Here is a 19,093-nt window from a genome sequence, read left to right as displayed (position 1 = left end):
TGGCATAAGAGATTCAAGGAAGGCAGAGAGTCTGTGACAGATGATGAGAGGTGTGGGAGGAGTAAGGAAGTCGTAACACTAGAGTTGACTGTCCAAATAAAGATATTTCTGATTAAGGAACGTCATGTGTCTATAGAGACAATAAGTCCACAGTTTGATGTCAGTGTGGGAACTGTACACACGATTTTTAGTGAGGAACTGAAGATGTCAAAGATTTGCATGAAGTTTGTCCCAAGATCAGAGAAGATCAGAAAGGAAGACATCATGACAGCAGGGAGATGGTCAAGCTGATCAATTCAGATCCCGCAGTTCTGGATGCTCTGGTTACTTGCAATGAAAGGTGGGTCTAGTGCTATGATCCAGAGACCAAGCGACAGAGTTTCTAGTGGAAGCATGCTAGCTTTCCCAGAACCAAGAAGATCAAACAGATCAAATCCACCCAGAAACATGATGATCCTTCTTTTTTTTTTTTTTTTTTTGACAGCACGGCATGATTTTCATGTACTAAACAGACAGTCAACAAGGAATACTATGTTGTGGTTTTAAAGGAGTTCAGGATGAGATTCTGTCGGAAGAGGCCAACATCCTTCAAATCAGGTTAGCGGCATTTCCACCAAGACAATGCACCAGTCCACAACTCCATCTTTGTCACAGACTTTTTTGATCAAGATGAACATCAAGACAGTTCCTCACTCTCCCTATCGTTCAGGCATTGTTCCCTGTGACTTTTAGTTATTCCCTAAGCTCAAGGAAAACCTTGTTATGAGATAATTGAGGAGATGAAAGAGGCTGTGACGAGGGTCATTGGCACGCTCACACAAGAGGACTTCCATGGGGCCTTCTAGAAGTTTTTGGAACAGTAAAACAAGTGCATTGCAGCCGGAGGAGATTACTTTGAAAGGGATAAGAGTTTCATGTATGTATTATCAATAAAAGTGCTAATATGAAAAAGTATGGAAACTAATTGAAGGCACCTCGTAATGCAGAAATGTGTATATTTCTTATATCAATGCTATATCTCGAATATTGAGCTATTTCATCTGTTTAGGATTGTCCTATATATATATATATATATATATATATATATATATATATATATATATATATATATATTATGCTCGCTTTAAGTTTACAGAATTATTCAATTTGTAAAGTTAAAAAATATTTTTGAATTTATATATACACTAGCAGTTCAGCCCGGCTTTGCTCGGGCCCTATGTACTGTTCATAACTTTATGTACATATGTATATATATATACATTAAAAAGTTTGGCTCATGTCCAGGTAATCTACTCCTAAAATTTCAAGCGTTTAGACCCAAAATTGGCGGAGGAGTTTGGTAGAGTCTGCAAAGGTCAATTATTTCAACTTGGACCTCATGGCAGCCAAATTTTCGCCCAAAACCAAGCTTGCTGCATGTTTGAATATGCGTTATGTAAAATTTAAAATGTTTAGACTTAAAATTGGCTGAATAGTTTGCTAGAGACCGCAAAGGTCACATCTTTTGAACTTTGACCTCTTGGCAGCCAAATTTTCGGCCAAAGACCAATTAAAAAGTTTGCCCTATGCCTGATTACACCTGTTATAGAGCATGGTGTCATCAGAAAATGTAAAATTTCAAATGTTTAGAAATTGGCTGATTAATTTGGTAGATAACGCAGAGGTAAAATTTTTTTAACTTGGACCCCAATTTTGACCCCTTAACATTTATTTTTTATGGGCTTAAATCAAATTAAAAAGTTTGATCCATGTCCAAGTAACCTACATTTAAAATTTAAAGTGTTTAGACCCAAAATTGCTGGAGAAGTTTGGTAGAGTTTTCAAAGGTCAAATCGTTGAAGTTTGACCCTTTGACCACCAAATTTCTGGCTGAAAACCAATTAAAAAGATTTTCTCAAATCTCCATATCCCTTATGTAAAATCTCGAGTCTCTAGACTGAAAATTGACAGAATAGTTTGGTAGGGATGTGCACACACACACACACACACACACACACACACACACACACACAATTTCACTTATATAAAAGTGAAAATGTGTGTGTGTGTGTGTGTGTGTGTGTGTGTGTGTACACATTTCCCTACCAAATAATTCTGTCAATTTTCGATCTAGAGACTCGAGATTTGACATAAGGAGTATTGAGATTTGGGAAAATCTTTTTAATCGGTTTTCGGACAGAAATTTGGTTGTCAAGGGGTCAAAGTTCAACGATTTGACCTTTGAAAACTCTACCAAAATCCTCCACCAATTTTGGGTCTAAATATTTGAAATTTTACATTAAGGGGATTCAGAGATAGGGCAAGCTTTTTAATCGGTCTTTGGCTGAAAATTTGGCTGCCAAGAGGTCAAAGTTCAAAAAGTTTTACCTTTGCAATGTCTAGCAAACTACTCAGACAATTTTGGGTCTAAACATTTGAAATTTATACATAATGGGTATTCAGACATGCAGCAAGCATTTTCATCAGTTTTGGGGTGAAAATGTGGTTGCCAAAAGGTCAAAGTTGAAACAATTGACCTTTGCAGATTCTACCAAATTTCTCTGTCAATTTTGGGTCTAAACACTTGAAATTTTAGATTTAGGTAACTTGGACATGGGTCAAACCTTTTATTGTGATTTGAGACCAAAATAATAAATGTTTAGGCGTCAAAATTAGGGTCAAAGTTAAAAAATATTTACCTTTGCGGTCTCTACAAAATTACTCGGACAATTTTTGGTCTAAACATTTGAGCTTGTAGTTCGTTGAAGCATCTACCATTAAAATACTTGTAAAACAGGCAGAGGGATGCAACATTTTGCCAATGGGAGAGAGGCTGAAGCCTAGCTGACAGTTTGGGACATATTAGGTTGGCGATTCTCTTTTGAACCCTGTCCGGGAGTGAAAGACTAGTAACAGATGCATCAGCCCAAATGTGACAACAATACTCCATACATGGGCGAATGGTGGCCTTGTAGAGGTACAGGATACTTTCACACGTGAGTAACTTTCTAGCACAGTAGAGATAGCCCACCTTCCTCACAGCAGCTGTGGCAATGTTCTCGATGTATCTGTTCCAAGTTATGTTCCAAGGAGTTTAATTACAAGAAACCTTCTCAACCACCAACAGCTTTGGCTAATGATACATTACCTCAAAGTACTTCGTCATAGCTATTAATGGTTTCTTATAATTATTAAAGGAAAGAAGCTTAGTCTTGGCAGCATTGAATGTTACTATCCCTTTTTTGTCCCTATTCCACTACAGACTCTAAGTCTTCCTTTTGGATTTCAGCCATTGTCTTGGATATGTGTTCATTCGTTTTTCCCTCATGCCTGTCATAGAGCATGGTGTCATCAGCAAATATACCCATCTCAAAGACAATTTAATCAGGGAGATCATTCATGAATATCAGGAATAATAAAGGTCCAAGGATCGACCCCCTGAGATATACTCGCATTTATATCAAATTGTTTGACGTACAACTATTGATGACAATCTGAATTCTTCTCTTATTTAAGAAGCATTTAATTATGTTAAGTATTCGTCCAGTAATACCATATGATCTGATTTTCCTGAGAAGACCATCATGCCATACCCTGTCAAAAGCCTTAGGTATATCTAATGCCTTATCCAGTGCATGGTATATACGTTCAGAGATTACAGTTAGGATATCTGCAGTAGAACGGGATTTCCTAAATCCATATTGTTGGTTGGACATAAGTTTAGCAACTGTAAGGTGGTGGAATAGAGCTTGATTAAATATGGACTCAAATATTTTGGCAAAAAGTGGGAGGAGGCTAATGGGGCGATAATTTAATGGGTCAGTTCTCTCGTCAGAATTCTTGTAAACTGGTACCACAGAAGCAATTTTCCAGCAGTCAGGAAAACATGATTCGTTAAGGAATTTGTTGAAAAGTTTGGAGAGAACTGGAGCAACCTCAGTAGAGCATTTTTTTTTTAATTGTACAGCCGGGATGAGATCAGGTCCACATGCTTTTGAGGTGTCTAGGTTTTTTATGATATCATGTATTTTTGAGAAGGAGTGATTTTCAGATCATCTAATGCGGTTTCTGTCTGCAAAGGAAAATCAGGGATATATATATATATTTTTTTTTCTGCTCATAGTCACAACAAACGAAACGCCCCACCTCACCCCACCTCCTCTTTTTATTATCACGCAAAAGGAAGGAAATGTTATATCGTGTACTAAGGCGTATACGTGCGTGTGTGGATATGTTTGTGTACGGACAATTTATTGTGTCATTTCCACAGCAGCCAATTATAATATGAAAATTTTGAGACTGACATAATGAACCGTGAATTGTTAATACAGAGCAGAATACAAAAATGGTTTAACGACAATATATATGTTTGTGTAGAATAAACTAAAAAAAACTAATTAACTGATCATGATGAATTTTTTAGCACAGCTACTAGGTGTTTATTTAGTTTAATTCATATACGGCATGATCACGTTGACACACCGATTCTCGCCAGATCACCAAAGTTAAGCAAGGTTGAGCCTGGCTAGTACCAGATGGGTGACCATTTGGGAATTCTAGGTGCTGTATGTGCTCTCCGCTTATCTCGGCATTGTTTCCAGTCATCCTGTACCTCAACTTGCCACTGGTATGCAACAATGCTGACTCAGGAGAGGTGTGGTTGGAGACTGCGCAACTCTTGCCACACAAATTTCACACGCAGGCACCCTTACAGTGGGTATCCATAGTCTGGCAAGACTGAAGGAAGCTACTGCTACTATTTAGTTTAATTCAATTTTATGTAAAGGAGAGCTGGAAGTTCTTTGTGAAATTTCAGATACCTGTATTACCGTACCTCTGGTTTCCCTTGTTTTATTCTTTAGTTCTCACATTCTATGAGTGATGTTTCTGACAAAGAGAAAAGAATTGCTGTTTTCTGAGTCAGAATCTATTAAATCTAACACATTGGCAAGTTTTTGACCTTGAAGTAGTGTTTTTTTTAATAGCTCGTTTCATCAAGTGGTTCCATTCCTTGTTTGGAGTGATTTCTATACAAAAAAAAATTACGTCATTTTGATTATGTTGTGAAGGAACATAACTGGCTATACACCGGTTACAAACTGTATATATATATTGGACTGTTTGGCAGACAGCGGCAGACAGCGGCAGACAAGCAGTCGCAGTAAGACGGATAGTCTTACGTGTTGATTATCAGACTTTCTTCCCCATACTTGTTACTATGTACTTCTATTTACCTTAGGCGAGCAGCCTTACGTTTCTGTATTATAAATAAACCCCATTACACATACCACTCGGTGTAACTCACGTTTGTCTTTATTTCCTAAGTATTTAGGAATATAACAGATTATATGTATGAATCATTAAATATTCTGCAAATTTTAATTTCTTTAGAATATATTGAACTTGGTGGGGGAGGGGAATTATATGGATAATGCAACATCCCATTTAAAAATGCAAATACAGTGTAACCCGGATATAAGAGATTTCGGCTCGTGGCCCTATAGCTCTCTTATATCCGGTATATGCTTATATTTTAGTCCCTTATATCCGGGTTACACTGTACATTAACACAGGCTCTAATTTGGGACCAGAGAAAATCTCTCTTGTATCCGTATTTCTTATATTTGGGTATCTTATATCCGGGTTACACTGTACATTAACACAGGCTCTAATTTGGGACCAGAGAAAATCTCTCTTGTATCCGTATTTCTTATATTTGGGTATCTTATATCCGGGTTACACTGGACATTAACACAGGCTCTAATTTGGGACCAGAGAAAATCTCTCTTGTATCCGTATTTCTTATATTTGGGTATCTTATATCCGGGTTACACTGTACATTAACACAGGCTCTAATTTGGGACCAGAGAAAATCTCTCTTGTATCCGTATTTCTTATATTTGGGTATCTTATATCCGGGTTACACTGTACATTAACACAGGCTCTAATTTGGGACCAGAGAAAATCTCTCTTGTATCCGTATTTCTTATATTTGGGTATCTTATATCCGGGTTACACTGTACATTAACACAGGCTCTAATTTGGGACCAGAGAAAATCTCTCTTGTATCCGTGTTTCTTATATTTGGGTATCTTATATCCGGATTACACTGTACATTAACACAGGCTCTAATTTGGGACCAGAGAAAATCTCTCTTGTATCCGTATTTCTTATATTTGAGTATCTTATATCCGGGTTACACTGTATTTCAAACTTACATAAAATTTGATCCATAAATTACTTGACACCAAGATTCTCTGAATTTCAATTTCTTTGAAGATTCCTTACGTTTAAACATGTTTCTAGAATAAAAATCATTTTGATTAAAATTGAAATGAGGATCATAAAAATAAGGTTTAGCAGAATGCGTGTGTGTGTGTCTGTGTACATATTAGTGTTGGAACAATTAATCGGAATCAGGAATTGAAAAAAATCGGAAGGTTTTGGGGTATCAATTATTCGTATCGAAAATCTAAAAAAATATGTGCCTATTTTCCAATGCCATTCTTTTAATTGTCTTTTATTATTCTATTTTGTTTTTGTTTTTTTAAAAAGTCTTCCACTTCTGGTGGCAATATTAAAATAATAAATATTTATTGATTTTAAACTACAAGTAAAACTAAAATCTATAGATCATCCTCCACAAGTGTATTTTTACGTTGGAGAAAATATCAACACTTAACGTGTTTTTATAGTAATCAGGGGGAAAAAATAACGACTTTATAGTTAAATATTTAGAGATTTATAAAGAATTGGAATCGGAATTGGGAATTTAGTATGGAATCGGTAATTGTATTGGAATCGGGAAAAAATATTGGAATCATCCCATATATACAGGGTAGAACGATAAAGTTGTCACCTTAAAGAAAACAAAACTACAGCTTTATTTTACAACTTTTATTGAAAAAAATCAATGCAGGTAACTTGATTATGCAGCAGAGAGTAAAAAAAACCAAAAAAACGTAACAAAAACAATTACGTACAGCAACAACAACCACAACATAGTAGCAATAGAAGCAACAGGCAAACGTTAAAGATCGCGGCCACTGGAGAATGTGATAAAAAGAAAGATCCTGTTTAAGCATTAAAAATGTTTTTGTTGTTATTTTTATCATATATAATTACATGAGGAAACATTTTAATTTAAAATTCATTTAGTTTGACGCATGTAAATTTAAGAAAAGAGAGCTTGAAATGTTGACATTATTTGAATAAGTGAAATCACGCAACATCAGATCAAACTCAGTCGCCATCTTGCTTTGATTTCGTTTATTCAGATAATGTTGACACGATGTAAACGTGTTTTTCTCAAGTTTACCTGTATAATACTAAATGGGTTTTAAATCAAAATGATTCCTCCTTTAATAATATATAAGAAAAACAAAAGCAAAAAACTACTTGTAATGACTATACAAAAGTTTTCTCGGCGTGACCTTTAACGTTTGCTCAACAATGCGCACAAGAATTCAAATGGTTTTACTAAATATGTACGACCAAATTATTCCCGATCATTGTACGACTGACTGCTCCTGCTGTTTGTCATATAGAAACGATGTGTAAAGTTGCTTAATCAGCAGCAGCTGCATCGGACAATTTAGTCATGCTGGGTTTTGATCATACATAAGGGGGCTTACTAAAATTGTACGACTAAATTGTATGATTCTTTGCTCCTTTGTCTCATCACGTACCTGCACCACGTCGCCCTTCGTTGGCCGAAACGTCATGGAACAACAAATAAAAGACGAGGATAACAGTCTGCAATAAATAGATGGATAAATAATACTAAAAAGTTTGTATAACAAAAAAACCAGAATCGTATTTATTCTAAGTACTGAGGATTATTACCTCAAGAAGAAGCAGATTTTATTTTAAATCTGGGGTCGAAGATCCCATATAAATTTTTAAGTCATTAACAGTAGATTTGATGAGTTTACACGGAATCGTATCCAGCTGAAGTCTTTTATAGGCTTCGTATCTGTGACATCCTCCGAAAGAAAAATAGTAATCTCCCCCTTGCGATCCTGTAATCCACATGACGTCAATAGGTGGCGCTAGGTGTCTTGTAGTTGGATTCTGTAAAAATAAAAATACAAAAAAGAATTACATCAGACAAGCATGTGTATGCTACTATTACTTACCGGGGGAATTACTTGGTTTGTCGTGGAAACGTTTTTGGAATTGACGTTTTTTTTTTGTTTTTTTTTTTTACATAGGCGTCACCACTTATCAAGGCCGATAGGCCACTCAAGGATAAGGGTTAAAGAGTGTAGAGTAGTCAAAAGGACAATATAGTAATCGATAGTAATGGAAGTTTGGTAAATTTGTTAACTTAAGTGGAACGGCTCATCAGAAACTTGTTCACGTTGGACTTGAAGACAACCATATTATAGAAAGCTGGAAAGCAGGAAAACGGAAGACAATTCCACAGGCGTGCAGTTCTAAGAAAGAAGCTTTGATCACGGAATCTATGTTTAGGTTTATGCACAGATAAAGAGTGGGGAAAATTATTGATAATGTTTTCAGCTAGTCTAGTGTTTCTTGTGAAAGTTTGGCGAGGGGGGAACTATAGATTGAAGCTCAGTCGAACACTTTCCATGAAAATAACGATAAAGCAGAGACAAACTCGCAACATCTCTTCTGTGAGATAGAGGTTGCAGCGAAGAGAAAAGGACATCTCCCACCAGGCCACGAAGTCTATTTTGAACCCTATCAAGGCAGGACAAGTCTTTTCTAGCAGCTCCTGCCCATATGTGGCAACAGTATTCCATCCTTGGACGTATCTGGCTCTTATATAGATAGAGAATTGCATCAACAGTGAGATATCTACTGGATCGATAGAAGGATCCGACCATTTTTCCTGCGGCCTTAGCAACAAATAATGATATAAATGTACGGAAGCTATCCCAGTCAGCCATAAAGTATCGATACACTGTATGATGGAGAGATATGTCTGAAGACCTATTACATTTTGTTTTTATCTTAACTGATACAACAGAGTGGTCGGAAGATCCCAGTGGAGACTGAATGGAAGATGAGCACAGAAAGAAAGAGGACTAGGAGATTTGCATACTAACCGTCAGTGTCGGGATGCGGGTGGGTTCTTAGACAATCTGAGTGAGGTCATAAGCAATGGAGAAATCGTGGCAGAACCTCCCCTTGTCATCAGTCTTTTTTGAGTGGGTTAACCATTCCACGTTGTGAACATTGAAGTCCCCACAGACATGGATGCTAGCTGAGGGGTACCCAGACAGGACATGGTCAATTTTCTCAGTTATGCTATTGAAGATAGTAATTCCACTGTTGTGAGGATGATAGAGTGCAAATATAAACGCAGTAGTGTGAGCAAGTGCAACTCGGAAGCACATGTAAGGTAAGTTAGGATCTTCTCTAGAGATGTCCCTGCCTCATGGAAAGTCGTCTTTAATGCAGGCACATACTCCATGCTCATGGCGATCTTGAGGATCGGATTTAGAGGTTAAGTTAGAGTATCCTTTAATTACGAACTTATCTCGGGAAGAAGTCGGTTCAATGCCAGTTTCACTTAGGAATAATAGGTCTGGCTTAGTCTCCTGTAATAGAGTTAATTGAGTATTTTTTCTGGAAACCTTTCATGATTGAGATTTGGGATTTGGAATTTGTGGAATAGGTCGACAGACTTGTTTAGAGCAGGGCAGAGAGGGAAGGTAAGAGAAAAAGAAAAATAATTTTTTTTTTTTTTTTAAATTTTATTTTTATTTTTTATTTTGTAGCACATAAGGTAAAAGCCGTAACAATTACCCAATAATATCTTCCGCTTCTACTTTTTCTACAGCGGCAGTTGACATCGAAATGTATGACATGTGGGGATCTGTTGGATTTAGAAACCAAGACTGTCTACACTCAGAAATTTACCGTGTATTATCGTGACCATAGCCATGGTTTTATGCCCCGAAGGCGTACGCTTATACAAATGAATACAAGCCTCATTTTACGTTTATTCATGCATGCGCCAGCATCGTTTCTGCATTTGCCGCAATGACACATTGATATATCGTCACACATTGTCTACATAGAAATATCAACACTTACTTTCATTTGTATCAAAAGCCAAGTACGTCCAAGGATGGAGTACTGCTGCCACAACTGGGAAGGAGCTACTAAAAATAGCCTATCCTGCCTTAACAGAGTACAAAATAGACTTTGTGGTTTAGTAGGGAATGCCCTTTTCTCTTTCCTGCAACCTCTCTCCCACAAAAGAGACGTTGCGAGGCTATCTTTGTTTTATCGTTATTTCCATGGCAGGTGTTCGTCTGAGCTCCAATCTCTGGCCCCCTCTAGCCAATTTTTCACGATACACACCCGTCTAGCTAAAACCACTGTCAACAATTTTCCCCACTCTTTATCTGTGCCTAAATCAAAACGTAGATTCCATGAACAAAGCTTCTTTCTTAGAACTGCACACCTGTGGAACTCTCTACCGCTTGCCTGTTTCCCTCCTGACTTCAATATGCATGTCTTCAAGTCCAACATAAACAAATTCCTGATGAACCGCTCCCTTAAGTAATGACACTTTATCAAATATCCAATACTAATGAATACTGCAACACTATCCCATTGATTACTGTACACAAAATAACCCTTATCACCGAGTGGCTTCTGGGCTTTGATAAGTGGTGACCTCCATGTAAAAAAAAAAAAAAGATACGAATATTTGACACAAATAATGTACAAATGAATACACCAAACTATAACAGAATACAATTTCACAGTGTTTAAAAGAAAATGAAGAAAAATTGGAAAATAATATGAAAATTACTTCATTGTCTCACTTTTGGTCTTCCGTAATTTACAATAAGCAAGCATTATAATCATTTTATTTGTCCAAGCTGTTTACGTTTTATAGTTCGTGTACAAGAGGAGTTGTTAAGAAATTACAATATGATAACTTGTTGTTTTATCCTCAAAAAATTTGTATTTTTCGTTAATAAGAAAGATTGTAAATAGATCTGATATGAAAATAATTTATTTCTGTATGAGAAAACTGAAATATTTGTCGTCACGCTGTCAAGGATTTGTTTTACAATACACAGCGCAGCCGCAGCACTCAGCAGCACTGCCACAGCGGTATGAAAAAGTGGTCAAAAACAAATATATAACAAATAAATGCTACGAAACACCAGATAAGTTACTTTTCTACCTACTCAGATAAGTTTTTAGAGTTTTTACTTACTTTGAAATGTTTATTCGGTTCGAAAAACAAGTAGTGTCGAGTGTTAGACAAACAAAAGAAAAAAGGCCACAAAATGTCTCTGACATCTTTGAAGTCTCGACAATGACTTAAAATTAAAAAATATATATGGCGGACGTTGTCGAAAGTGCCCCCCCTCTAAATTCCACAATTTTCACTTTTTTAAAAAACTTTTTTCCTGTTAATATCATCGATTAGAGACTTAAGTTTCAGATTATAAAAGAAGAAAAAAAAAATTTCATAACTTTTCACGTGGGGTTCAGTTTTCAATTATAATGTTGTACTAAATTGAACACGAACTTTGTAACCACGATGAAAAAAAAATGGCAATTCTCTCTGATGTGACCGGAAGGTAGGAGTTAGAACGGAGGGGTTTAAAAAAAGAAAGATTTGTTTACCCCCCCCTCTCTCTCTCTCTCTCTCTCTCTCTCTCTCTCTCTCTCTCTCTCTCTCTCTCTCTCTCTCTCTCTCTCTAGCTATGTGTCTATTTATTCATTGTGGCCACAAAGTTCGTGTTCAATTTGGTACAACGTTATAATTGGAAACTGAACCCCCATGTGAAAAGTTATAAAAAAATTTTTTTTTATTTTTTTGATAATCTGAAAGTTAAGTCTGTTATTCGATGATATTAACAGGAAAAAAATGTGAAAATTGTGGAATTTAGAGTGGGGGGTACTCTCGACAACGTTCGCCAAGTATATTGAAAATATTGGTAGAAACCTATCCAATAAATGTTACTGTGACATTTCTTTTTGACCATTTTTTCATACCTCTGTGTATTGTAAAAACAAACCCAAAACTTCTATTATTTATTTATTTATTTTGTATGTGGAGGGGGGGGTATCCTGCCAGTATTAGTCAATACACTGCGGTAGGACAGTTTGTGTTTAAATAAATAAATAAATAAAATTGGCCTTTAAAGTGATGCCTTTATGTAAATGTAATGTAAAATGAGTGCCCAGTTCTTTATCACAGCAAAGGAAGGACAGAACGAATAACCATTTCTTTTGTATTTCTAAAATGGCCGCAACTTTTTTTTATTTCTTTAGAACTATTAAAATATTTTAGATGTTTTTTTATTGCTACTTTATTATTCATTATTTTATTTATTTATTTGCAGAACAACCTGGAATTAGGGTTAGCATTAATAAAAGCGTGTTTATCTTTTCTTTCTCCTTTCTAAGGAGAGTCCTGCGTTTTTACAAAAGACAAGTTTGCTGAAATAAAATAACATTTTTAAAAAATCCACTCACACACCCGTATGTTTCTCCCCTCCTTTTTTTTCTTTTCAGTAATTAAAATGCAGGACTTTTTTTTATGAAAATCGCTCCAAACAATGCATGAAGCCACCTGATGTAAGGAAATTATAGGGGAAAAGAAATTTAAGAGAAATTAAATTCCTTTGCCTCAAACAGTAATACAAACCAAAAATTTAATTTAACTTGGAAATACTATTTAAAATACATGTGCGTACACTGCACAAGCACCCTTATAATAATAATAATAATAATAATAATAATAATAATAATAATAATAATAATAAACTGGTGTAGATAACATCGACTGGCACCACACCAACTAGTTGTGAAGGGTCAGGGAGGATGGAAAGACCGAGATGGGAGAGTACTAACCAAATCTCCACTGGAAGTGTGCAATTCAAATCTGGTACCTTGAGGAGGCATTTTGTCACCCAAATCTCAGGAAACACCAATGGCCGATGCCAACGAGAAATCAGTGACAACAGCTGTTGCGATAACATGCAATCATCTGCACAAGTGATCAAGAGGTGGAGAACACTGGAAATTTGGGGAGACTTGTTGTCACTTGGTCTCCAGGGACAGCCACAGGTTACTGCCAGTGAGCGATCACTGATGATGGCCTGTGAGACAACTAATACGTTACACATTTTGATGAAAAACATGGGGAAAAAATGGACATAGAAGAACAGAAAACCAAAACTTTAAATATAATTTCTCTATTCAAAGTAATAGTTATTTAAATATTTCAACATATAATCTTGTAGGGAAAATCCAGTTTTCCAATAAGGGGAACTTTGGATAGGAACAAAAATAATCTCAGTTATGAAAGATTTCTCCTCCACCGACCGAGGACAGAAAAGGTGGAGTGTAGCATCAAAACAGATACTACACTGTGATCTTGTTCCGAAGGCCAAAAAATATTTGTGTTTAATGTTTCTTTAATTGTTTGTTCCCTAAATTCATAATTCAGTTTTATCAGTATTAAATTGCATATTGCTTTAAAATTACTTAATTTTACATAGATAATATTTATATTTTATATTGAATAAAGTTCAGTTTAAGTATTAATCGAACTGTGTTCCTTTTTCTTTTTAAAAATGTTTTATTGCTCTTTTTCAAATGGTCCTCATATAGTACTGACAGTCTGACAAATCTTACCTACATTGCCTGCATGCATTTTTCAGTTAACAGGCCTTCTTCTTACTCTTGGTGGGCGTGGTCTTACCCAGTTTACTAGTAAAAAACGCGGCACTTGTACAGTTTACTCAAGACACCAAGACAATGAAAATATCGAAAAAAAAAAAAAAAAAAAAAAAAAAGAAAAGAAAAAAGGTTAGGAACTCTTTACTCTTTTGTCTCCCAATTTTTTGTCTGCTAAGATTTTAATCACGTGATAACGGTTTAGCATCAATAAAATAAACCATTCATTCAAATGTCGCTTGTTATGGATTTAGCTGAATACGATATTAAAAATCACTTATGCACTTATGTTACTGGGCTCGCGGATAGTAACTCTTCTGTACTTTCACCCAACAATTTAATAAACAAAAAATATCGTAAAACTTGAAAGATTGCTTGAATACATTAAAGTGTTGTGTAATTAAAAAAAAAAATTAGTTGCGTTTGTGCTTTATTTCTTCAATTTTAAATAATTTCACAATTATGAATGAATTCGCGTGTACTTAAAAAAAAAAGTATTTCGTTACGAAAATATATTGTAAACTTGAATTTAACTTTTCTTTTTACTTTTTTTTTTTAAATCAGATTATCATCGATTAGAACTCACTTTTGTCCGAACATGTTTTCCCTCACATATACACACCCACATGTACGCACGCACGTACGCACACACACACGCACGCATATACACAGCCTCATACACACACTCACATTCATGCGCATACACACACCCGAGCTGTGACGTCACTTCCTTTAAAGTGAAAACCAGACATGCGCACCCAGAACGCTAACTCCAGCATAAAAGTCAACAAAACCTGTCACAACTTCCCTTTTTCGTCCGGACCAGCGTTCGACCTGTTGAGTCGACGAACCGACCGTGCGCCCTAACGTCAGTTTTCCTGCTACTGTAATGTGGGGCAAGCGCACGTACACTTTATACACTTTCTCTCTCCATGAACTGGATTGACTTTCTCACTCTATCTCCCCTTCGGTTTTGGTCCATCAACACAGATATGTGCCTGACTCTCTACTGAGCTTAACCCTCTCTTTCTACAGGCCAGCTTGCCACTTCGCGTTTCTCTATTGCATTCACCTTTCCTTCCACGCGCGTAGTCGTCAACGGCCAAATGAACACGTGTACACCCAAGACTTTCATTTCTCAACAGAAAATAAACATGTTTATTTTATTCTAGCCTTTGAGTTCTTTGTTTCCTTCATTCAATTCGTTTCATTATTTTTTCTTGTAGCGAGTTAGGGTATTTATATCCTGGTCCGCAACATTTCTTGTTGCCTTTGGTTTGTCTTATTTGAATTGAATTGATACATTGCAAAGAATCCAGCAAACGAACAAAATTGTCAAAAAATAAATAAATAAATAAAATAAATAAAACAATAAATGTTACTTTTCTACCTACACTGCTCATTATTTTTTAGTACTTTTTTTTTTTTTTAGAAATACTTACACAACATTTTAAATATAAATCAATGTACTCAAACGGTCATTTGGAAAAGAAATATGTAAAATAAAGTGGTGAATGTTACCGTGTTATTTTTAAAAAATAGTATTTTCAAGTTAAATTCACGTTTTACGATATCTTTTTGTTTATTAAATTGTTAGGTGAAAGTACAGAATAGTTACAATACGCCCGCCAGTCCGGTAACATAAGCGCATAAGTATCAATAAAGTGATTTTTAATATCATATTCAGCTAAATTAGGCACCGCCAAAAATGGCCGCAAAATCAAGTTGTTGTTGTTTTTTAAAACGAAATTACATTTATTAAAATCCATTATTTCTGAGTAACTTTTTTTTTTCCAGAAAGATAAAACCCTGAATTTTATCATATAGAAAACAGAATAATGTAAAACTTTTTCTACTATTTTTAATTCAATTTTAAATGTTAAATTTTCCCAAAAAGTTAACAATTAACATTTTTTGGCTTGCACAAAAAACGTACTTAAATATTTATAAAAAAGGGTTTTTGAAATAATTAATTAATTTATTTATTATCTAACTAAGATTTAGGATGATTTTCTAAGAGAATATGCAAAAATATTATAATATAAGTACCTGAATTTCAAATAATTCCACTTATTCATATAGGTAACCAAATATTTCGCGTTGACGTAGAGTTCAGATCGAGTCTGTTTACGTTTTCTTTTGATGATAAGAAAACTATGGAAGACCAAACAGGCCAAAAAAAACTTATTTTTCAGTGACGAAAATTTCAATGTATTATTAAGCTGAGGCTGGCCAGTACCAGATGGGTGACCATTTGTATGCGTTTGGTTTTTAATGTGTATGTGTGTGGGGGGCAGGCTCCCCAAAATGGGGGGGGGGGCAATTTAAAGCTGAATAAAAAAAAAATTATTTCAGCGCGTTTGGTCCACCGTAGTCGAAAGGCGGCAAACGTTTTCAAACGGGATCGAAAAAAATGATGCTATTTTTAACACAAAGGGCACAATATTTATCGAATTTTTTTTTTTGGTATCGATTATTCAAAGCATGCCCTGTTTAATAATGGTCATGCATTATTCGGCTCGCTAAAAAAAAATTGTTAATTTATTTATCAAAAATTTTAAAATAGCTTTTTTCGTATAAATATTAAAAAATTTTTTTTTTTGTTTTGCTTAACTTAAATTAATTATTTTACTTAACATATTCACCGAATTTCACACTTCAAAACTCAAAAGCGGGATAATTAAACACAATCGAAGTTCTGATATTCAGACGTCAAAATAAGGTATGCAAACAATTTTTTTTTTTTTTTTTTTTTAATCTATAATTCTGTCCCTTACAACAACACAATATGTTGATTTCAGTTTCAGATGATTATTTTAAGCATATTTGTTCCCACTTCAAAACAAGGGGGGTTTTGTAAGCAAAAAAATATATATATATAAATATCGTTTATGAAAAATAAGTACACTGTTATAAAGTTCATTCTTCTCCTAATAATCGCTGAAAATTTCGTATTGATCGGATAATTACCTGATTTTTGGTAGATTTTTAAAAAGACGGTCCGTCAAAAAGTACTGACCTGCCCCCCCCCCCAGTTTTGGCGGTGCCTAAGCTAAATCCATAACAAACAGCACTTGTACGAATGGTTTATTTTATTGACGCTACCCCGTAATCACGTGATTAAAATTTTAGCAGACGAAAAATTGGGAGACAAAAGAGTAAAGAAAACCAAAGGTTATATTGTACGTATCCGTTTTAGACTGAAAATCTCCGAAAAAAAAATTTCACTTAATTTGATCACGTACTTTTTATTATTATTATTTCTACAGTGGGAACACACGTTTTTATGACAGTGCGCTGAAGTTAGATATCTTTTAATTTTTTGAACACGCCACGGGGACATAACTCAATTTAAAGCGCCAACACTCACTCTCCGTCTTTAATACTATCTTTTCTTCCTAAAAATCGAACCTTTTCCTCGGTATCATAGCAAATTGTTTTTTCTCTGTAAAAAAAAATAAATAAATAAATAAAATTTAAAAAAAAAAATACGTACAATTTAAACTTTTTTCGATATTTTCATTTTTTAATGTTTTGATTACAAGTACCAAAAACGCTAAAAATCGCAATTTTTTATTTTCTTAGTAAAAAAAAAAAAACTACTTGATCGATTTACGTGATTTTTTGGAATCTGTAATCTTCGTTCTGAAACGAATACGTACATCTTACAGACTTTCCTGTACTTTCTTTACTTTTAATTGTCGTCATTAGTGCCAATTCGAATAAGCACACACACACACACACACACACATACACACACACACACACATACACACACACACATACACACACACACACACACACACACACAAACACATTTGGTGTGTAAGTACCGAAACAACATTACAAGATAAAATCAAGTTTGTTTTGTTAGCTTTTTCGAAAAAAAAAAAAAAAAAAAAAAAAGTAGAAAGAAGGGAAGCACGTGAGGAAAAAAAAAAAAAAAAACAAACAAAAAAAAAACATTGCTAATAATATATTCAGTTTGTTCGTTAAGTTGTCGTTAACATTCGCTAGTCTCGGAAGTCTCTAATGATAATTGATGCCATAAATACTAACATTTTCTGGCGCTTCTACACGATTGGGACGAGATTTTGTAGTCGATAAATGGAGTTTTCAGATAAAAACAATGGTTTCAAGTCTGACATTTTTTTTTTAATCAATTCTAATAAGTTACAATGGTAGCTTCCAAATTATGAAGTCGGAATTACTGAATATTATTAAATTATTTAAAAAAAGACAAAGAAAACAACTTTAATCGTGGTAGAAGGTGAAAAAATGCCGCCATCTTGTTTAAATCGAGACGGAAAATTACTTTCGTTTTGAACTCTCCTGTGTCTTACGACGTTTTCATCAAATTCTATCTTTTATTTTCTTTAATAAATAATTTTCTACCTTATCGATTTTCGTAATTTTTGGATATACTAATCTTAAAAACACGGGGAATACGTAGGTACCATTGTTTTTATTTGAAATTCAGTATTACGATGTCCGAAATTTCGTCCCAATAGTGTAGAAGCGCCTATTTTCTTGAATACTTATTCATAAAAAGTATCTTTTCTTTTTTTTTTTAATATTTATTTACCTTGATAGTTTCCATCAACGATTCAACTTTATTTTCATCTAATACCGACGGAATCGGTCGCAATAAAACCTTCATTGGTACCTCGTGCACGTCTTTTACGTGGGCAGCGTGTATCGATGTAATCTCGTCTCCGAGTTCTGATCGTTTGCTAGAATCTTTGACTTGAGAAAAAGAATCATTATTGCTAGTTTGGTCTTCCGTAGTAAAACTACTAATCCCGGACATTATTCCTGTTTTAGTTTTCAACACACTTGTTGCATCGAACGTGGAGGAAACTGTTACAGCTGATCGAAAGAGTAGCGATAACGTTAACATCCGGTTAAGGACTGAGACATTAACAGGACAGAGCGACCCGATCATGAAGTGCTTAATGGGACGAGCCACACCTTTGTGCTCTGTGTTTACTTTCGTTCGGGCAGGAAATTAAATCAGTTGGTTTTCAAGGCAACCAATCAAAACACAAACCTGGGCGTCATCCGGATTTATTACCTCCGCCAAGGAAGTTATTTATTTATTTACTTGGGAGTCATCACTTATCAAGGCTCGCAGGCCACTCGAGGATAAGGGTTAATGAATGTAAGGCGGTAAGTGTAGTGTAGTAATCGTTAATGTTGTAAATTGGGTATAATTTTATTATTTATGGGAACGGTTCAACAAGAACTTGTTTACATTGGATTTAAAGGTTATTATGTTATATTCAAACAGGAAGCAGACCAGCAGAACAGTGTTCCAGTTCCACGGGTAGGCAGTTCTGTCAAAAAAAAAGCTTTATTAATGGAATCTGCGTTTAGATTTCGGTACAGATAGAGAGCTGGGGAAATCGAGGGAAATTGTATATAGTGA

The 19,093-nt window shown here is 35.0% G+C and overlaps 1 protein-coding gene and 1 pseudogene across 1 annotated transcript; one reads left to right on the top strand and one right to left on the bottom strand.

The window, feature by feature from the left end:
* Positions 1-4,434: 4,434 nt before the first annotated feature.
* LOC145254962 (5S ribosomal RNA) lies at positions 4,435-4,551 on the top strand (annotated as a pseudogene).
* Positions 4,552-6,861: 2,310 nt separating this feature from the next.
* On the bottom strand, positions 6,862-18,680 carry LOC145254805 (sulfiredoxin-1-like). Its single transcript, XM_080113602.1, has 2 exons — positions 18,251-18,680; positions 6,862-8,052 (listed from the first exon to the last, which is right to left on the bottom strand). The coding sequence occupies exons 1-2, from the start codon at positions 18,608-18,610 to the stop codon at positions 7,843-7,845; spliced, it is 570 nt and encodes a 189-aa protein (XP_079969728.1). The 5' UTR covers positions 18,611-18,680; the 3' UTR covers positions 6,862-7,842.
* Between the last annotated feature and the right edge of the window lie 413 nt (positions 18,681-19,093).

Source organism: Euprymna scolopes, chromosome 30 (assembly GCF_053919585.1).
Source record: "Euprymna scolopes isolate OS-2025 chromosome 30, ASM5391958v1, whole genome shotgun sequence".
NCBI lineage: Eukaryota > Metazoa > Mollusca > Cephalopoda > Sepiida > Sepiolidae > Euprymna > Euprymna scolopes.
Note: the sequence above shows the minus strand (reverse complement) of the source record. Positions and strands in the feature narration are given on the sequence as shown.

Coding starts and splice junctions, on each gene's coding strand:
- LOC145254805 (XM_080113602.1), bottom strand. CDS start 18,610: ATGATCGGGTCGCTCTGTCCTGTTAATGTCTCAGTCCTTAACCGGATG. Junction 8,053..18,250: donor CGTTGATGGAAACTATCAAG/GTAAATAAATAT, acceptor TTATTTTTACAG/AATCCAACTACAAGACACCT.